Source organism: Manis pentadactyla, chromosome 4, assembly GCF_030020395.1.
Source record: "Manis pentadactyla isolate mManPen7 chromosome 4, mManPen7.hap1, whole genome shotgun sequence".
Classification (NCBI taxonomy): Eukaryota; Metazoa; Chordata; class Mammalia; order Pholidota; family Manidae; genus Manis; species Manis pentadactyla.
The window spans coordinates 36,054,985-36,073,220 of record NC_080022.1 but is presented as its reverse complement, the minus strand read 5'-3'; the positions used below and the strand labels follow the sequence as shown (position 1 = coordinate 36,073,220).

Genomic DNA, 18,236 nt, shown 5'->3' with positions numbered 1-18,236 from the left:
AGGGTACTGGAAATGCTCTACATCTTGATCTGAATAGTGGTCCCATAGGTGTATTCAGTCTGTAAAAATTACTGGACTGAATGAAGCTTGGATTTGCGTACTGTGTTTAAGTCATATCTCAGTGAAAAAATATATATAAACAAATACACTAAGTTGTTGATGACTTTGAAGATACCAGTTTTGGAAGAGTTTAAATGTAGAAGCCAAAACTTAGTATGAGCCATGTATACAAGGTGAGGGAGCTGAGACAGTGAAGACAAACTCATATTTCAAGCAGGTTGCTAATGAAGCTAAGAAGAGATAACAAAGTTGCAAAGGTAGGTTACACAATTTAGGGAAATGGCACTGCTTTATTTTTATTTTCTGTTTAAGACAGAGAAAATAACATACATTAACAAGGGCCTACAGCAGATGAGAAGGGATGAAATCCAGGGCATAAATAGAAGGATTAGCCTTAGAAAGAAAGATGAATATTTCCTCTGAGACTGAAGCAAAGGATGAGTGAATGAACACAGAAATTTTGAGACAGAGAAGGAAAAATCAAGTAATCTTAAATTCTTTAGTGAAACATGTAATAAGGTCAATTGGACCAGGGAAACTGAGTCAGGAAAGGATCTGCACTTTAAATACATTTTAAATTTTTGAATAGGTACTGCAGAGAATATAAAAGACAGGAAGGAATGAGGGGGGAAATTATAGATAGGACAATGTTCAGTGGCCTGAAAGCAAGGGCAGAGATGGCGGACAGTGCAGTCTACTCAGGGCTGGGTGGAGAATAAAAGGTGAAAACACAAAAGAGGTAAAAAAAATCTAAGTGCCAGCATATGCATCACTAAAACTATATAATAATGATGTCTAAGGAAAATACTTATTTAACTAATGGGAAAGGGACATGAAACATAATAGAAGTCTTGAAATAGTCAAGTCACTAAGGTCTGGAGCAGAGCTCTGCAAAAGGAAAAGTCGCCATTAGAGTTCATTACTACAGAACATTTTTCTGAAAATCCCACAACTTTCACTTAACTTCCTACACCTAGTGGAAACGTCTATTCCTGGTAAAACTGACCTCCATCCCCTATTTCTAAATACAACTACACTTAATTAATAATTGATATAAATACATCCTGTTCATGAATATTTTTCCACTGTTTTCTGTTTTCCTGTCAAGGTGTTTTCAGTGGTAAACTCCTAGAAAACAGAGCCTGTATCTATGAATTCTCTGTTCACAGCGTTGGGTTTGGGATTGAACACATGTACGTGTCTTAACAAGTGCTTTCTCGTGAAATTCACTGTTAAGGAAAACCTTAACAGAGATTCTGAACACAGCCCTACCAAACTCTAATGATGGCAAAATCAGAGAATACTCAGGAATGACATCCGTTTTTATAACTGTCAAGGTAATCTCTAGGGAACATTGTAACATTTACAGTATCATATTGATTTTCCCTACCTTACACTACTTACCCCTCTGGATAACTCCTCAAAACCCCATTTGTAAGCCTATTTGCAGTTCATTTACTCCCAGCCCACATTTCAGCGTTCTTTTTTCCCCACCCAGAACCCCCGATTCCAAACGCCCCAGGGTCACTTTTTTCATCCGCCCCTGCTCCCCCACGTCTCATTCAACCCCAGGTCAGCACTTCCATTTCTCCACTCCCCCCTTTTCTGCCTCTCCATACCTCCCATTCCTCCAGTGCAACTAGTCAATCCCCACCCCTCAAAATGCCCTAGCCCAAGTCTTCCCGCCTGAGATCCCCCTCCCCCACAGCTGCCATGCAGTCTCCCGCCCCCGATCCTTTCCCTCCCGGACCCCTGCCCGCCCTACCTGCTCCTTGACCTCGGGCCCCGGGGGTCCGGTTCGCTCCTCCAGTCGCGGCCTCCCGGGCGGCGCTCGCCGGCGCGAGGGCAGGGGCTGGGGCTGGGGCAGCTCCGCCGCCCGCTGAGCCCCATCCTCCCGGCGGGCGGCCGGCGGCGGCAGCGGCTGCGGTCGGTCGCGGCAGCGGCTCCGCTTCATAGCTTTGGCTGGGCCCCGCGGGCGTCAGCGCCGCGACTGTCCCGACCCCGCACGGCCCCGGGCCGCAGCGCTGCCGCACCAACCACCGCCCGCGGCCACCATGGCCGAGCAGGCGCCCGAAGCTACCCACCCAGCCCGCAGCTACTCCGCGCTTTCTGCGGCTTCAAGCGCCGCGACCTCCTCGGCGCTCCTTACGAAGGCGACAGCATAGCCGCCGCCTAGTCTCTCTCCCACTCCCCACCCGTTCGGCTGGCCACCGGCCGCTGCCGCCCCCGCCGGCTCCACAGCCAGCGGCCCTCCCGCCTGCCCGCCGGCGCGCCGGCCCGCCTCGGCCGGGCCCCTCCCCTTCCCTCCTCCCCCCTTGCCGTCTCCGCGCGCGCGCGCACGGGGAACCCCACCCCACCCCACCCCACCCCGCCACATCGGGCCGCGCGTGGCTTCCCGCGCACGCGCCGGTGAACGGTCGCGAGAGGCCAGCCTGTGGCCCCGCGCTGCGGCCAGGAGAGCGGAAGAGGGCGGGGCTCCTGGGGCTCTGGCTGCGGCTGCAGAGAGAGTCATTGATTCTTTCATTCATCCATTCATGCAATTGCGTGCACAGCCAAGCTAAGCGCTGGGGATCCCAAGATGAGTTAGAACTGATCAGTGTCTTCAAGGAACTACAGGGAGAGGGGTCAGGGGCAGGAAAGAGACAAAATATACAACTAATGAGTAGACTAGTACTAATGTATGCCTTTTTAATTGAGCACCTGCCAACTGTCACCTAATCTTCACATCACACTCTAGAGGCAGGTCTGCTCGTTGTCACGTGACAGATAAGAAGACTGAGGTGAAGTGATATGCCCCAGGTTACTCAGCAAATCAGAGACCAAAATAGACAAGACTCAAATTCTGGCTTTTCTGTCCCTTTCCACTGTTTGCTGCTGCTTGGTGTGGAAAGTCCTATAAAATAGGAAACCGTGACGGACACCAGGATTCCATCTGGGGGGAAGGGAGGATAAAGAAGGCTTCTGGAACTATCTGCATGATTCCCCACTGACAGTGAAGTCATCATCTTATAGCCAAGTCCATCCTGGCTACGGTCAGGGCAGCTGCAGCCTGGGCAGCCCAGTCTGCCACCTGCAGTGACTCATCTGCTCAGCAACGTGGCTATAGCTCAGCCCTGTCTGGCCTCCTCTTGCTGGCTTCAACTGATCTGCCGCAACATTGTATTTTTCCTCTTTTGACATGACCAGAGTTGTTTCCTAGAAGCCTTTCTGAAGGCTTTAGCCATTTTTTTCTGGGTCTCCTCTGAACCCTTTCTGAAAAGTAATAATAGTTAACATTATAGAGTGCCTACTGGATACCGGACACTGTGCATTCAAGTCACATGTACACAAACAAGAAGCGAATTTTATTATTTCCAGTATACAGTTGAAGAAACTGAGGCTCAAATTACATAAAGTACTCAATATGACACAACTAATAAGTACAGAGTCAGGTCTCAAACTAAGGTCTTTCAGATACCAGAGCCTACACACACAACCAATGTACTCTACAGCTTATCACCTGTTACTCCTGTATTCCCTGTTTCAGGTCCTCCCCTCCACCCAACCAGCTGCCTCAGTCAGAAACCTGGAAGTCATCCTAGACTCCTTTCTTCCCCCTCTGCCCACATATTAACCAACAAGTCTTGTTGTTTCATAATCCTATTATCACTCTAATCTGTCTCCTCTTTCTATCCCACTGGCAGCTCATCTCACCTCAGCTCAAGTCTTACCTTCTTTCACCAACTTGACTAGGAATAGGAAACCTTTCTAACTGGTTCACCTACATCCAATTCCTTTCTCTTCAAACCCATCCTCCAAAAGGTCTTTATAAGAATATTTATACAAAACACAACCTTCCAAGGATGACCCAGGAAGAAACAGAATATCTGAACAGAACAATTATCAGCAACAAAATTGAACTGGTAATAAAAAAACTACCTAAGAATAAAATTCTGGCACAGATGGCTTCACCGCTGAATTTTATCAAACATTTAGTGAAGGCCTAATACCCATCCTCCTTAAAGTTTTCCAAAAAGTAGAAGAGGAGGTAATACTTTCAAACTCATTTTATGAGGCCAGCATCACTCTAATACCAAAACCAGGCAAAGACATCACAAAAAAAGAAAATTACAGACCAATAACCCTGATGAACATAGATGCAAAAATACTCAACAAAATATTAGCAAACCGAATTAAAATATACATCAAAAAGATCAGCAATCATGATCAAGTAGGATTTATTCCAGAATGCAAGGATGGTACAACAATAGAAAATCCATCAACATCATCCACCACATCAACAAAAATAACATGATCATTTCCATAGATGCTGAAAAAGCATTTGACAAAATTCAAAATCCATTCATGATAAAAACTCTCAACAAAATGGGTATAGAGGGCAAGTACATCAACAGAATAAGGGCTATATATCACAAACCCACACCAACATCATACTTAACAGCAAAACACTGAAAACTTTCCTTTAAGACTGAGAACAAGACAAGGATGCCCATTCTCCCCACTTTCATTCAGCATAGTTCTGGAGGTCCTAGCCATGGCAATCAGACCACACAAATAAATAAAAAGCATCCAGATTGGTAAGGAAGAAGTTAAACTGTCGGTGATATATTTTACATGAAAATTGTAGATGGCGTGATATTGTACATAAAAAAAAACCTGAAGAATCCACTCCAAAACTATGAGAACTAATATCTGAATCCAGCTAAGTTGCAGGATACAAAATTAACACACAAAAACCTGTTGCATCCCTATATACTAATGATGAACTAGCAGAAAGAGAAATCAGGAAAACAATTCCATTCACATTTGGATCAAAAAGAATAAAATACCTAGGAATAAACCTAACCAAGGAAGTGAAAGACCTATACCCTGGAAACTACAAGACACTCATGAGATAAATTCAAGAAGATACCAATAAATGGAAATACATCCCATGCTCATGGATAGGAAGAATTAATATTGTCAAAACAGCCATCCTGCCTAAAGCAATCTACAGATTCAATGCAATCCCTATCAAAATACCAGTGGCATTTCTTCAACGAACAAGAGCAAATAGTTCTAAAATTCATATGGAACATCAAAAGACCCCGAATAGCCAAAGCAATCCTGAGAAGGAAGAATAAAGCTGGGGAGATTATGCTCCCTGACTTCAATCTCTACTACAAAGCCACAGTAATCAGACAATTTGGTAATGGCACAAGAACAGACTCATAGATTGATGGAACAGAATAGAGAGCCCTGATATAAACCCAAGCATATATGGTCAATTAATATATGATAAAGGAGCTATGGATATTCAATGGGGAAATGACAGCCTCTTCAACAGCTGGTGTTGGCAAAACTGGACAGCTACATGTAAGAGAATGAAACTGGATTATTGTCTAACTCCATACACAAAAGTAAAACTCAAAATGGATCAAAGACCTGAATGTAAGTCATGAAACCATAAAACTCTTAAAAGAAAACATAGGCAAAAATCTCCTGAATATAAACATGAGCAATTTTTCTTAAATGCATCTCCTCAGGCAAGGGAAACAAAAACAAAAATGAACAAACAGACTACATCAAGCTAAAAAACTTCTATACAGCAAAGGAAACCATCAGCAGAACAAAAAGGCATCCTACAGTATAGAAAAATATATTTATAAACAACATATCCAACAAGGGATAAACATCCAAAATATATAAAGAACTCACATGCCTCAACACCAAAAGCAAATAACCCAATTAAAAAATGGGTGGAGGTGTTCTGAGAGAAATCTTCTGCATACGTGGATGTTTTATTGCCCTTGTCTAGCTTGGATTAACACATAGTCTACAGGCACACACCTGATCATCTACATTTGCTCTCTTGCAACACTAAACTATGTTTTCTACCTTTATCTTGTATCTACCTACCACTTCAGCATTTTATTAAAAATAATAATAATAAAGAGAGAAATGTGGTATCCACATATAAATCAAGTATAAAAATCAAATGAGTATTCATATTTGAACTGTTTATAGTTCATAATGCACGAGCAGAACCAAAAGTTTCTGTGATGACTGCCCTTGTACTGTTCACCATGTAACTTATTCACTATGTAAGAATTTGTTCTCCATGTAAGAACTTGTTCGTTATCTTCAGAAGATTGGAGACTGACAAAAATTAGGCTTGGGGTGGATCAATGATTGTGCATTGAGCATTGACTCCCCTACACAGAATTTTATTGTTGTTAACAACCATTTGATCAATAAATATGAGAGATGCCCTCACAAAAAAGAAAAAAAGTACACACTTCCGATTGTAAAATAAATAAGTAACCGGGATGTAATGTATAGCATAAGAAATATAGTCAAAATATTGTAACAACTTGGTATGGTGATAGCTGGTACCTAGAATTATCATGTATATAAATGTTGAATCACTGTGTTGTACACCTGAAACTAATGTAATACTATGTGTCAACTACCCTTCAATAAAAAATAATTATCTACAAAAAAAAAAATCCTAAAAGTACAAAAAAAAAAAAAATGGGTGGAGGATATGAACAGATAATTCTCCAAAGAAGAAATTCAAATGGCCAACAGGCACATGAAAAGATGCTCCACATCGGTAATTATCAGAGAAATGCAAATTAAAACCACAATGAGATATCACCTCACACCAGTTAGGATGGCCAACAGCGAAAAGACTAGGAACAACAAATGCTGGCAAGGATGTGGAAAAAGGGGAACCCTCCGTACATTGCTGGTGGGAATGTAAGCTAGTTCAACCATTGTGGAAAGCAATATGGAGGTTCCTCAAAAAACTAAAAATAGAAATACCATTTGACCCAGGAATTCCACTCCTAGGAATTTACCCAAAGAAAACAAGTTCTCAGATTCAAAAAGACATATGCACCCCTATGTTTATTGCAGCACTATTTACAATAGCCAATAAATGGAAGCAAACTAAGTGTCCATCAGTAGATGAATGGATAAAGAAGATGTGGTACATGTACACAGTGGAATATTATTCAGCCATAAGAAGAAAACAAGTCCTACCATTTGCAACAACATGGATGGACCTAGAGGGTATTATGCTCAGTGACATAAACCAGGCAGAAAAAGACAAGTACCAAATGATTTCCCTCATTTGTGGAGCAAAACTGAAGGAACAAAACAGCAGCAGACTCCCAAACTCCAAGAAGGGACTAGCGGTTACCAAAGGGGGGGGGGGGAGTCGGGGAGGGCGGGTGGAGAGGGAGAAAGAAGGGAATTGAGGGGTCTTATGCTTAGTACACATGGTGTGTGGGGCATCACAGAGAAGACAGTGTAGCATATGGAAGACAAGTTTCAACATTCACCCATATTATCATGTACCAACCCAGTCACTGTCCATCAGCGTAGTAAGATGCTATAGAGTCATTACTTGTCTTCTCCATGCTGTACTGCCTTCTCCATGACCTACCTATATTGTGATTGTGAATTATAGTGCCTCTTAATCCCCTTCTCCCGCCCCAACCAACCTCCCCAACCCCTCCCCTTTGGTAACAAGTAGTCCCTTCTCGGAGTCGGTGAGTCTGCTGCTGTTTTGTTCCTTCAGTTTTGCTTCGTTGTTATACTCCACAAATGAGTGAAGTCATTTGGTGCTTGTAGTTCTCTGTCTGTCTTATTTCACTGAACATAATACCCTCTAGCTCCATAATGGAATTTCTTCTTTTTTCTAGTTTTCTTTCTTTTGTCTAGTTAGTCACTCAGGCCCCTCGTGTCTTATTATCAGTGTCTCATATCTCCTGAATTATCTAAAAACTCCATGGTTATTATATATTCTAAAAGGTAAGTATGGCAGTTTTATATTGTTATATAACAAAACCACCCTAAAATTTGTGGCTTAAAACAGCCATTTATTTAGCTGACAATTCTGTGAGTCAACTGGCTGGTTCTTATGGTCTTAGGCTAGTTCAGCTGGTCACTGCTGGGCTTGCAAATGCATCTGTAGCCAGCTGAGGATTGGCTGCTGGCTAGATAATCTATAATGGTCTTTCTCACATATCTGGCATTTGGCATATTACTGGCTATTACTACGGGAGGAACTGTATCACTTATCATCCAGCAGGCTAGCTTGAACTTCTTTACATGGCAGCAGTGGTAGGGGTCCCAGGATCAGAAAAAAAGGAAGCCTCAATACAAAAGCACTTTTCAAGTCTTTCTTGGTGTCAGGTTGGCAACTGTGTCATTGCCAAAGTAAATCATAAGCCCCAAAGCAAGTCAGTGTGGGAAAGGACTAACATTACAAGACAAATGGGAGTAAACTCAGGAAGGGGAAGAATTAGTGGCTATCTTTGTAATCTACTACAGGAAAGTCAGTCTAACTTTCACAGCCAAGTCCAGCTTGAATTAGATTCATCCATTAGCATCACTACTTCCTGGGACAATGTTATGAACTGAATGTATCCCCCCAAAATTTATATGTTGAAGCTCTGAGCCCCAGTGTGGCTATATTTGTAGATGGGGCCTCTGAGGAAGTAATTAAGGTTAAATGAAGTCCTAAGATGGGCCCTGATCCAATAGGACTCTTTTCCTTATAAGAAAATAAGCACCAGAGAGCACTTGCTCTCCCTCACCGCAGGCATATGTGCACCATAGAAGGCCATGTGACTGTATAGCAAGAAAACAGCCATCCACAAGTCAGGAAGAGAGCTGTCACCAGAAATCGAATGGACAGGAACGTTGATCTCAGACTTCTAGCCTCAACAAACGTAAGAACATAAATTTCTGTAGTTTAAGCCACCCAGCCTGTGGGATTTTGTTATGGCAGCCCAAGCAGACCACAGACCATGTAACAAAGTCCTTCCAATCCAACAAAGGGTTTTTGAGAGAGGGCAAAGCCATTCCCTCAGTGCCAAGCCCAGCCAAAGATGTCCAGGTCAGAGTTCCCACAACTGAAGATCTTAGCCCTTATAGATTTTCAGGTCCAATACAGTCACTTGCCAGGGAAACATGTTTCCCAAGGAGACCACATCCTAGGGAATGGCAATTCTCTCTCTTAAACACTCAAAATAGAGAGGGTCTAATTATCCCCCTTTCCCTAGGCAATAATTACTTGCTAATCCTTCTAAGGGAGGATATTCTAAGTATTTCTAGGTGGCTAGAGAATCTACACACACCCTCTTGCTTTAAGGGATACTAATATGCAATACTCTTCTATGAAAGACTCCCTAAGTGATTTAAAGGGGCCCACATTAATCTTCTAAAAGTCAGCTTCAAGGATTCCTTATTATAATTGTGGCAAAAAATAGATCCTTATCCCCCAATACCCATTCTCCCCTTTTTGTATTATTGGACATAGAGCCACCTAGAATAAAGACAAACTTCCCAGGCTTCTTTGAGCCTAAGTGTAGCTAAGTGACTAAGCTCTGACCAATGAGATATGAGCTAATTGACCTCTCTATACAATTTTTAAAATTTCATTTCTTGCTTCTAATGATTCATTCCCTACTTCCTAATTCATATGCCTTTTGAATTATATTCTTAAGGGGAAAAAGCATGTCTTCTCTTTCTTCTTTTCCTCCCTTCGTCCCCACTATTGCTTGGCAAGTGGTCATGGTAGACCTACCTTGGACCACAAGAATGAGAAAACACCCTAGGATGGCAATGCAACAATGTAAAAAGTACCAAGATGAATCCACAAAGGAGAGCTGCCATCCCTGCCCTCTGTGCTATTATGTAATACAGAAATACACTTCTATCTTGTTCACGTCACTGTAATTTTGTGTCTGTTACATGTGACCAGACCTCCATCATTATCACTTAATATGATGATTCCTAGTACCTCTTGTGCTATAGAAGCTGATGGATCAAAAATGCATCTTGAGCAGGGCACCAGCTACAGATGGAAATTAAAGCTATATTAAATATATTAGAATACACTTGGCAATAAGAGAAACAGAAATGTCAGGGAAATCCAAGAATGAAAGCGTAGCTGGACTCAGAAAATTTGGAACTGACAAAGAATGCCTTAGCAGTAACGCATTTTACTCTATGCTCTGTCATTATCATAAGTAAGTTTCTCTCTTGATTTCTGTTTTAATTCATGTGTCTTTTTGCTCTTCCTCCCAGAATCAACCAGCTTATTTACCTTCTGTTCTCTATTATTGCTTTATATACTCACTTCTGCTTACCAATATTTTCTGTCTAGTCAAAATTTTGTCTTGATCATGGCCTCTTCTCTGCTAATTGGCCTTTCCATACAATTTTTAAAACTTCATTTCTTTCCTCTAATTCATTTACTTCCTAATTCATTTGCCTAAGGATGAGAAGCTGATTGGCCAAACTTTACCTGTCAAATTACTTGAATAGTTGCTGGATAACCTGCACATTAGTTAGGGGTCCCTTTCTGGTCCAATCAGTAATGTCTAGGAATTGGAAGTTGGTGTCATGTGGTACAGAATATAGCTGCCTGGGACTGTCCCTTGACAGAGGTATGGGAGGGATAATTTTCATAAAGGAGGATAGTAGACTTGCCTGGAGCTATGAGTAAAACATCTTGGACAGATATATTCAAAAGGAACAAAAGTGGGCACCAGAAACCATTTGGGAGTCTCTTACAAAAGAATAAGTAAAAGTGATTAGGTACTTGTCATAACTTTGTGGTGGTAAAGCTAGAGAGGAAGGGACAGACTGAAGAAATATTAAAGATATAGAACCTACAGGACTTGATGAATAGCCAGATAGGGGAAATGAGCAAATGGGATGAGTCGGGATTATCTTCAGAATTCTGGCTTAAATAACTGGGTGGGTGGTGATGTCTTTCACTGACCTAGACAACACTGAAGAGCAAGAATCATTATTTCATTCACTCATTTATTCACACACTTGACAAGTAGTTGTTTAATCTTTCATGAAGAGAAATATTGAGCAAATGTAACCAGATGTTACAAAGAAGTGCAATTTGGGGACATGTTGATTCTGTAGTGTTTTTTATGTATATATGTATATAACATAATGAAAATTATAAGCAGCAAATACTCTCTCCCACCCCTGGACTTCCCCTAGTCAAGAGAATTCTAAGGATGTCAGACTTCTTCTAAAGGGACTTTGGGAATGCAGGATAAGGGGAATGAGATGTAGGAAGAATAATTAAAGGAATAAAAGAAGTAGAACTTAGTTCAAGAGGTTTTTCTACTTGGGAAGGAGCTGTAAGAGGGGAGGAAAGGGAGGAGGACAGAAGACAGGAGCTAGGGAAGCAGAGCAGAAAAGAAAGCTGTACGGGTTGGTGGGAGAAGTTGTTTTGTGGTGTGTGAGAAAAGTGGGTAGGAGAGGAAGAAGAATTGTAATAAGTATTGCTACAAATCCTCTTCTCAGTTCCCAAGCAATGCCTGTAAAGGACTTGCATCATTTTAAAGTTACTTTTGCCTGCTGAACTGCGTACTTCTCTAAATATGAGTCCATGCAGAAATTGAACCATGCTGCCCTCCCTCATTCATTAAGGGGTTACACATAAATTTGTGAGCATACAGATGGAATTGAAGTTGTAATTATATATATATATATATGACTTCACATTACCACAAATTATAACATTTATATTGTGCTCAGAGATTATAATGCTCACAGTTACTTTGGGCTCAAGCTGCCATATGTTTGCAAAAATGTAAAGTCTGTGAGTTTAAGCTGCTTTTAGAAGCCTTAGGTATCCTCACTTTAACTTTTCATCTGCTGTCCTTCCTGTCTTCTAGCCTCCTCGCCTTTCCTGCCCTCTTATAGCTCCTTCCCAAGTAGATCAACTTAGCCTCTTGAACTAAGTTCTACTTCTTTTATCCCTTTAATTATTCTTCCTATGTCTCATTCCCCTTACACTGCATTCCCAAAGCCCAAAGAAGCAATCTGACATCCTTAGAACTCTCTTGACTAGGGGAAGACTCAGGGGTAGGAGAGAAGGTTGTGAGCATTTGCTTCTTAGTAATTTTCATTCTGGTAACAGAATGAAAATTACTAAGAAGTAAACATTTATAAGTGAATATTAAATAAATGTTACATATATATGTATTTGTATATATTTAACACCACAGAATCAATATATCCCCAAATTGCACTTCTTTGTAACATCTGGTTACATTTTTTCATACATGTATATATATATGTGTGTGTATATATATATATATACACACACATATGTATATATATATGACTGAATTAAAAAGATTAAGGAAACATAGGCAAAATTCTCTTGGACATAAATATGAGCGACTTCTTCATTAACATATGTCCCCAGGCAAGGGAAACAAAAGCAAAAATGAACAAGTGGGACTATATCAAGGTAAAAAGCTTCTGTACAGCAAAGGACACCACCAATAAAACAAAAAGGTATCCTACAGTATGGGAGAATATATTCATAAATGACAGATCCGATAAAGGGTTGACATCCAAAATATATAAAGAGCTCACGCACCTCAACAAACAAAAAGAAAATAAGCCAATTTAAAAAAAAGGCAGCGGAGCTGAACAGACAGTTCTCCAAAGAAGAAATTCAGATGGCCAACAGGCACATGAAAAGATGCTCCACATCACTAATTATCAGAGAAATGCAAATTAAAACCACAATGAGATTATCACCTCACACCAGTCAGGATGGCCAACATCCGAAAGACAAACAACAACAAATGTTGGCAAGGATGTGGGAATGTAAATTAGTTCAACCATTGTGGAAAGCAGTATGGAGGTTCCTCAAAAAGCTCAAAATAGACATACCATTTGACCCAGGAATTCCACTTCTAGGAATTTACCCTAAGAATACAGCAGCCCAGTTTGAAAAAGGCGTGTGCACCCCTATGTTTATCGCAGCACTATTTACAATAGCCAAGAAATGGAAACAACCTAAGTGTCCATCAGTAGATGAATGGATAAAGATGTGGTACATGTACACAATGGAATATTATTTAGCCATAAGAAGAAGAAAAATCCTACCGTTTGCAACAACATGGATGGAGCTAGAGGGTATTATGCTCAGTGAAATAAGCCAGGCGGAGAAAGACAAGTACCAAATGATTTCACTCATCTGTGGAGTGTAAGAACAAAGAGAAAAATGAAGGAACAAAACAGCAGCAGAACCCAAGAATGGACTAACAATTACCAAAGGGAAAGGGACTGTGGAGGATGGGTGGGAAGGGAAGGATAAGGTGGGGAAAAAGAAAGGGAGCATTATGATTAGCATGTATAATGTCAGGGGAGGCACAGGGAGGGCTGTGCAACAGAGAAAAGACAAGTAGTGACTCTACAGCATCTTACTACACAGATGGACAGTACCGTAATGTAGTCTGTGGGAGGGACTTGGTGAAGGGTGGAGCCTAGTAAACATAATGTTCCTCATGTAATTGTAGATTAATGATACCAAAATAAAAAATAATAATAAAAATAAATAAATAAATAAAATAAAAGATTAAGGGGGTCTAGGATGCAGCCCAACATTTAAGGTAAGGACAGCAGATGAAAAGTTAAAGAGAAGATGTCTATGGTTTCTAAAAGCGTCTTAAACTCAGACATTCCATTGTTGTAAACATATGGCAGCTTGAGCCTAAAATAACTGTGAGCATTGTCATCTCAAAGCACAATACTAATGTTATAATCTGTGGTAATGTGAAATAATAATATAACTAATAGATGTTGGGAAACAGGTAAAGAAAGTGGATTTCCTCATCCTTCACTATTGAGAAATCAAAAGGTATTGTTTAAAGCTAATAAAATGTAAAGATAAAAGCTTATCTAAAAGTTATTTAAAAGTATATAGGTAACCTCTAGAAAAAATTTAAAGTAATATTTGTCATTATCTAAAATTACACTTAAAAGGGAAGGAAGGGAAGTGAGAAGTGAAAGAATGGTAATTTTGTCAATGCTGGGAGTAAAGAGTTAACACAGAAAGTCTCTAGAAATAAAGAAAATGTTGATGATAAAGGTAAGTATTAGAAGAACTGAAACCTAGCTACAAACTTCCAAGTTAGCATAAAATACATGCAGAAAATTTAAAAAGCACATAGAAATCATATAATAAAGATAAAAAACCAAAAGCTCATCATCTTAAAACAAAAACATTCTTGACTCCACAGAGCAGAAAAATATGTAGAAATTATCAGGAGTAGAGCTACTCTAAGAGTGACCCTCAAACCTGAGTCAGATGGCAAACTGTTTGTTACTGGTCTATAAGTGATAAGTAAAGAAACTGAGAGCAAGCTCTTAAAAAACTTAACGATTTGTCAGAATAAGTGTGTCTGTGAATCTACTTGTAAGAAATTTCATATGTTTATGGTTTCTAAAAGCCATTTCGTTTTCTAGTTTTTTTCTTTTTTTTAAATTGAGGTACATTTGACATATAACATTATATTAGTTTTAGGTATACAACGTAATGGTTCAATACTTGTATATTGCAAAATGATCACCCTGGTAAGTCTAGCTAAAATCTGTCACCTTACAGTTACATTTTTTTCTTGTGATGAGAACTTTTGAAATCAACTCTCTCAGCAACTTCAAAATATACAATGCAGTATTATTAATTATAATCTCCATATTGTACATTACAGCCCCATGAGTTATTTATTATTTATTATTTATTGAAATATGACTTATTTATTTTATAACTGGAAATTTATACCTTTTGACTCATTTCACCCATTTTACCCACCCCTGCCTCTGGCAACTACCAATCTGTTCTCTATCTCTATAAACATGGTTTCCTTTGTGGGGGAGATTTGGCTTGATTTTTGTTTTTAGATTTTACCTATTAGTAAGGTCATACAGATTTGTCTTTCTCTGACTGACTTATTTCACTTAGCATAATGCCCTTCAGGTCAATCCATGTTGTCCCAAATGACAAGATTTCATTTTTTTGTGTGGCTGAATAATATTCCATGGTACCTATACGCCACATTTTCTTTATCCATTCATCTGACAGTGGACACTTAAGTTGTTTCCATGTCTTGGCTATTGTAAATAATACTTCAGTGAACATGGGGGTGCATATATCTTTTCAAATAAGTGTTCTTGTTTTCTTTAGATAAATATCCAGAAGTGGAATTGCTGGATCATATGGTAGTTCTATTCTTAATTTTTTGAGGGACTTCCATACTGTTTACCAGAGTGGTTGTTTTTCTAGTTTTTATTGTATTTTACAAAAATAGCATTCTACGCAATAAAAAAAAGCTTAAGTCTCACATATTTAAGAAGCACTGATGTAGAGTAGGGGCAGCGACATCACCTGGAAACTTGCTAGAAATACAAATTTATCAAGTTTCTTTTATTTTAGACATTGTTCAGGGTAGGAATCTCTGAAGAAATCAAAATTAAGCTAATAGGATGGGTAAGTAGACATTAGCCTTGTGAATAATCCCCAGAACTCATGTCCTCTATATTTTACTTTGTTACCTCCGTTTATTCCTAAATTCACCAATTAAACAAGCATTCCAAGAGTGCCAACTATACATCAGTCAAGGCTTATTTCTGTTGAGCAAAATGAGATGAACATAATCATTGGCCCCATCAAATTTAGTGTAGAGGGAGCTTCAGTTTGTACAGGAGTTTAAATCTATGTCTTGAATTTCTCCTAAGTTCTACTTTCTCTTCTATTAGTAATTCAGCACTAGTTTTGATAACTGCTGTAACTACAGAATGCAGACTGGACAGAGCTCTCTACCCAACAGTGGCACCTCTCTTTCTCTCTCTAGCTCTAGTTTTCGAAACCTTCCTACCAAAATAGCAATACATTCTCTACTATCCTCACTCTCAGATAATGGCTTTGCTTGTTGACTTCAAAAGAGAACTTCCATACAATCCCACCATCACATCTCACTTGCCAGCATATTCACCTAAAAATTTTGTTTTTCTATCTGTTATCATGGATGAATTATCCATGTTCCTATCTAAAGCCAATCCCTCCACTTGTACAATAATTCCATTTTCTGGCATTTACTCAAAAATACCACTCCAGAAATGCTGCCCCTCTCTCCTATATCATAAATTTTCCTTTCTGTCCTGGATCATTCCATCAGTATGCTGAAATTCCCTCTTGTTCTCACTTCTGCAACCAGCTACTCCTAATATTTTTTACTCATTCATGCAGAAAATATCTAAAAATATTTGTCTATATATGCTATCTCCACTCCTTCTCCATCCTATTTTTAAAATTCTTCTTATTATAAAATTTACAAACATACATAAAAATTGAGAGAATACTATAGTGAATCCTGTACCCATTTTCAAATACTGTACAATTTTATGAACATTTGCCAGTCTGCTTCATCTTATCCATTTTTTCTTTTAGTTGATGTAGCATTTTCAAGCAAATTTCTGATAGTATGACATTTCATCTCTAAATATTCATATGTATTTCTATAAAAGCTAGAAAATTTTCTTATATAACCACAATGTTATTACCACCTTTTACAAATTGTTCAACTTGTCTCCAAAATGTTTTTATATAATAGGTTTAGCCATTCTCTTAAACACATTCCAGTTAAGCTTCCCACTACCAGCACTCCACCAGAACATCTTTGTTCAAGATCCATCAATGTTTATCATGTTATTAAATCCAATGATCAAGTCTCATCTTATGTGATCTTTCAGTGTATTTTATATATTTGCTCACTCCCTACTTTTATTTTTACAGAAAATTATATAATAACTCCCAGGTACCATTACCAGCAAACTTGTATAATTTTCAACTTTTGCCATTCTTGTTTTATTTAAGCTACACATACTTTTCTTTTTTTTCCTGGAGCATTGAAAGAATATCCTAGACAGCATAAGTTTCAATATATATATCTCTTCAGATAAGGACTTTTAAAACATAACCATAACTGAATTATCACACCCAACAAAATCAATTAATAATTTATTGATATCATCTAATAAATACCCAGTCTGTGTTCAATTTTCCCCTTGTCACAAAAAATCTTTTTTGCAGTTGTTTGGAGAATTCGTTCCAAGCAACAGCCATACATTGATTTGGTTGATATGTCTCCTAAGTCTCCTTTAATCTAAAATACTTTTCCTTCTCCACTTTGATGCCACTCACTTGCTAAAGAAACCAGGTCATTTGTCCTGCAGAATTTCCTACATTTTACATTTAACTGACTGGATCTTAGTGGTATCGTTCATATATTCACTTATCCCTAGTTGTTCCCTATAAATTGGTAATTACATCTGGAGGCTTGATTAGACTCAGATTCATTTTCTTTAGCAAGAACATTTCATAGTAGTTATGCGTACTTCTCATTGCATCATACCAGGAGGCACATATTAACTTGCTCACTAAACATCCATGTAGTCCCTTACATTCGCCAGCAATTCTTTGCAGTTCAGTGGGATCATGTGCCCAGGATTGATTAATGAGCTATGAAAGAAAGTGAGATATATAATGTTCAAACCCAAGTGTAAAAGAGGGAGTGTACGTTTGCCATGTTCTTCCTCCCCCTGTAAAGTGAATGTTGAGACTCATTAGACATAGCTGGAATTGTTTAGTCATCCACATAGAAAATGGCAAACCTGTAGAGTTGGACTAGACTCAACAGAAAAAGCAAGAAATAAACCTTTGTTTTGTAAGCCATTAAGATTCTAGGGTTACTTTCTAGCCAAGCCTATCCTGACTGCTGAAAAAGATGGTGTCTAATACTATATTATTTTTAAACACCAAAAAAATGTTTTTTCCAATAGGATCATATAGATCAATAAACTGGAGTTAAGAAAAATACAGCCCAGAATAGGTACAGAAAAGGCTAAAATGAAGGTAGAAATAGACTTCCTGAGATAAGACTTCCTAAATGGGAGCAAGCAGGAGCAGAGAGCATCTCAGAAGGGGAACAGAGATCAAGATACTAATTGAAACACTGTCTACAGAACAGCTGCACTACTTACTTACTAGCCTCTCTCTCCACAGCAGCTGCTTGCTACCATGCTACTTCAAAATACATCCTGAGAATAAATGGAAGAAACTGCCTAGAAGAGTTCATGCCCTAGGTTCCCTATTTTGGTATTTGGGAGGGAGAAGTCTTATTAGCTAAGCCCCTCCTCATTTTAATTACATATTTTCCTCAGAAAACAAGCTACTCTAATATCAAACTTCTTATGGGCTGCTCTTTCATATAAGTAATAAATTCAGAAATTTTCTTTCCAACATACTCTTCTTGAAAAATATATATATAATTGAATTCAAATATACATTACAG

General features: G+C 39.1%; 1 protein-coding gene across 15 annotated transcripts in view; it reads right to left on the bottom strand.

Moving 5' to 3' along the window:
* MAST2 (microtubule associated serine/threonine kinase 2) overlaps positions 1-18,236 on the bottom strand; it is a 352,010-nt gene that overhangs the window by 285,076 nt on the left and 48,698 nt on the right. For 9 of the 15 annotated variants that reach the window (XM_036893059.2, XM_036893067.2, XM_036893072.2 and 6 more), the window contains exon 1: positions 1,826-2,331. The exons of 1 other annotated variant lie outside the window; for it this stretch is intronic. In XM_036893059.2, coding sequence (XP_036748954.2) covers positions 1,826-2,014 — 189 coding nt within the window. In that variant the 5' untranslated portion in view covers positions 2,015-2,331. Of the gene's footprint in view, positions 1-1,825; positions 2,333-18,236 lie in introns of those variants that run through there. 5 more of the 15 variants (XM_036893064.2, XM_036893066.2, XM_036893068.2 and 2 more) reach the window with 3 other exon arrangements.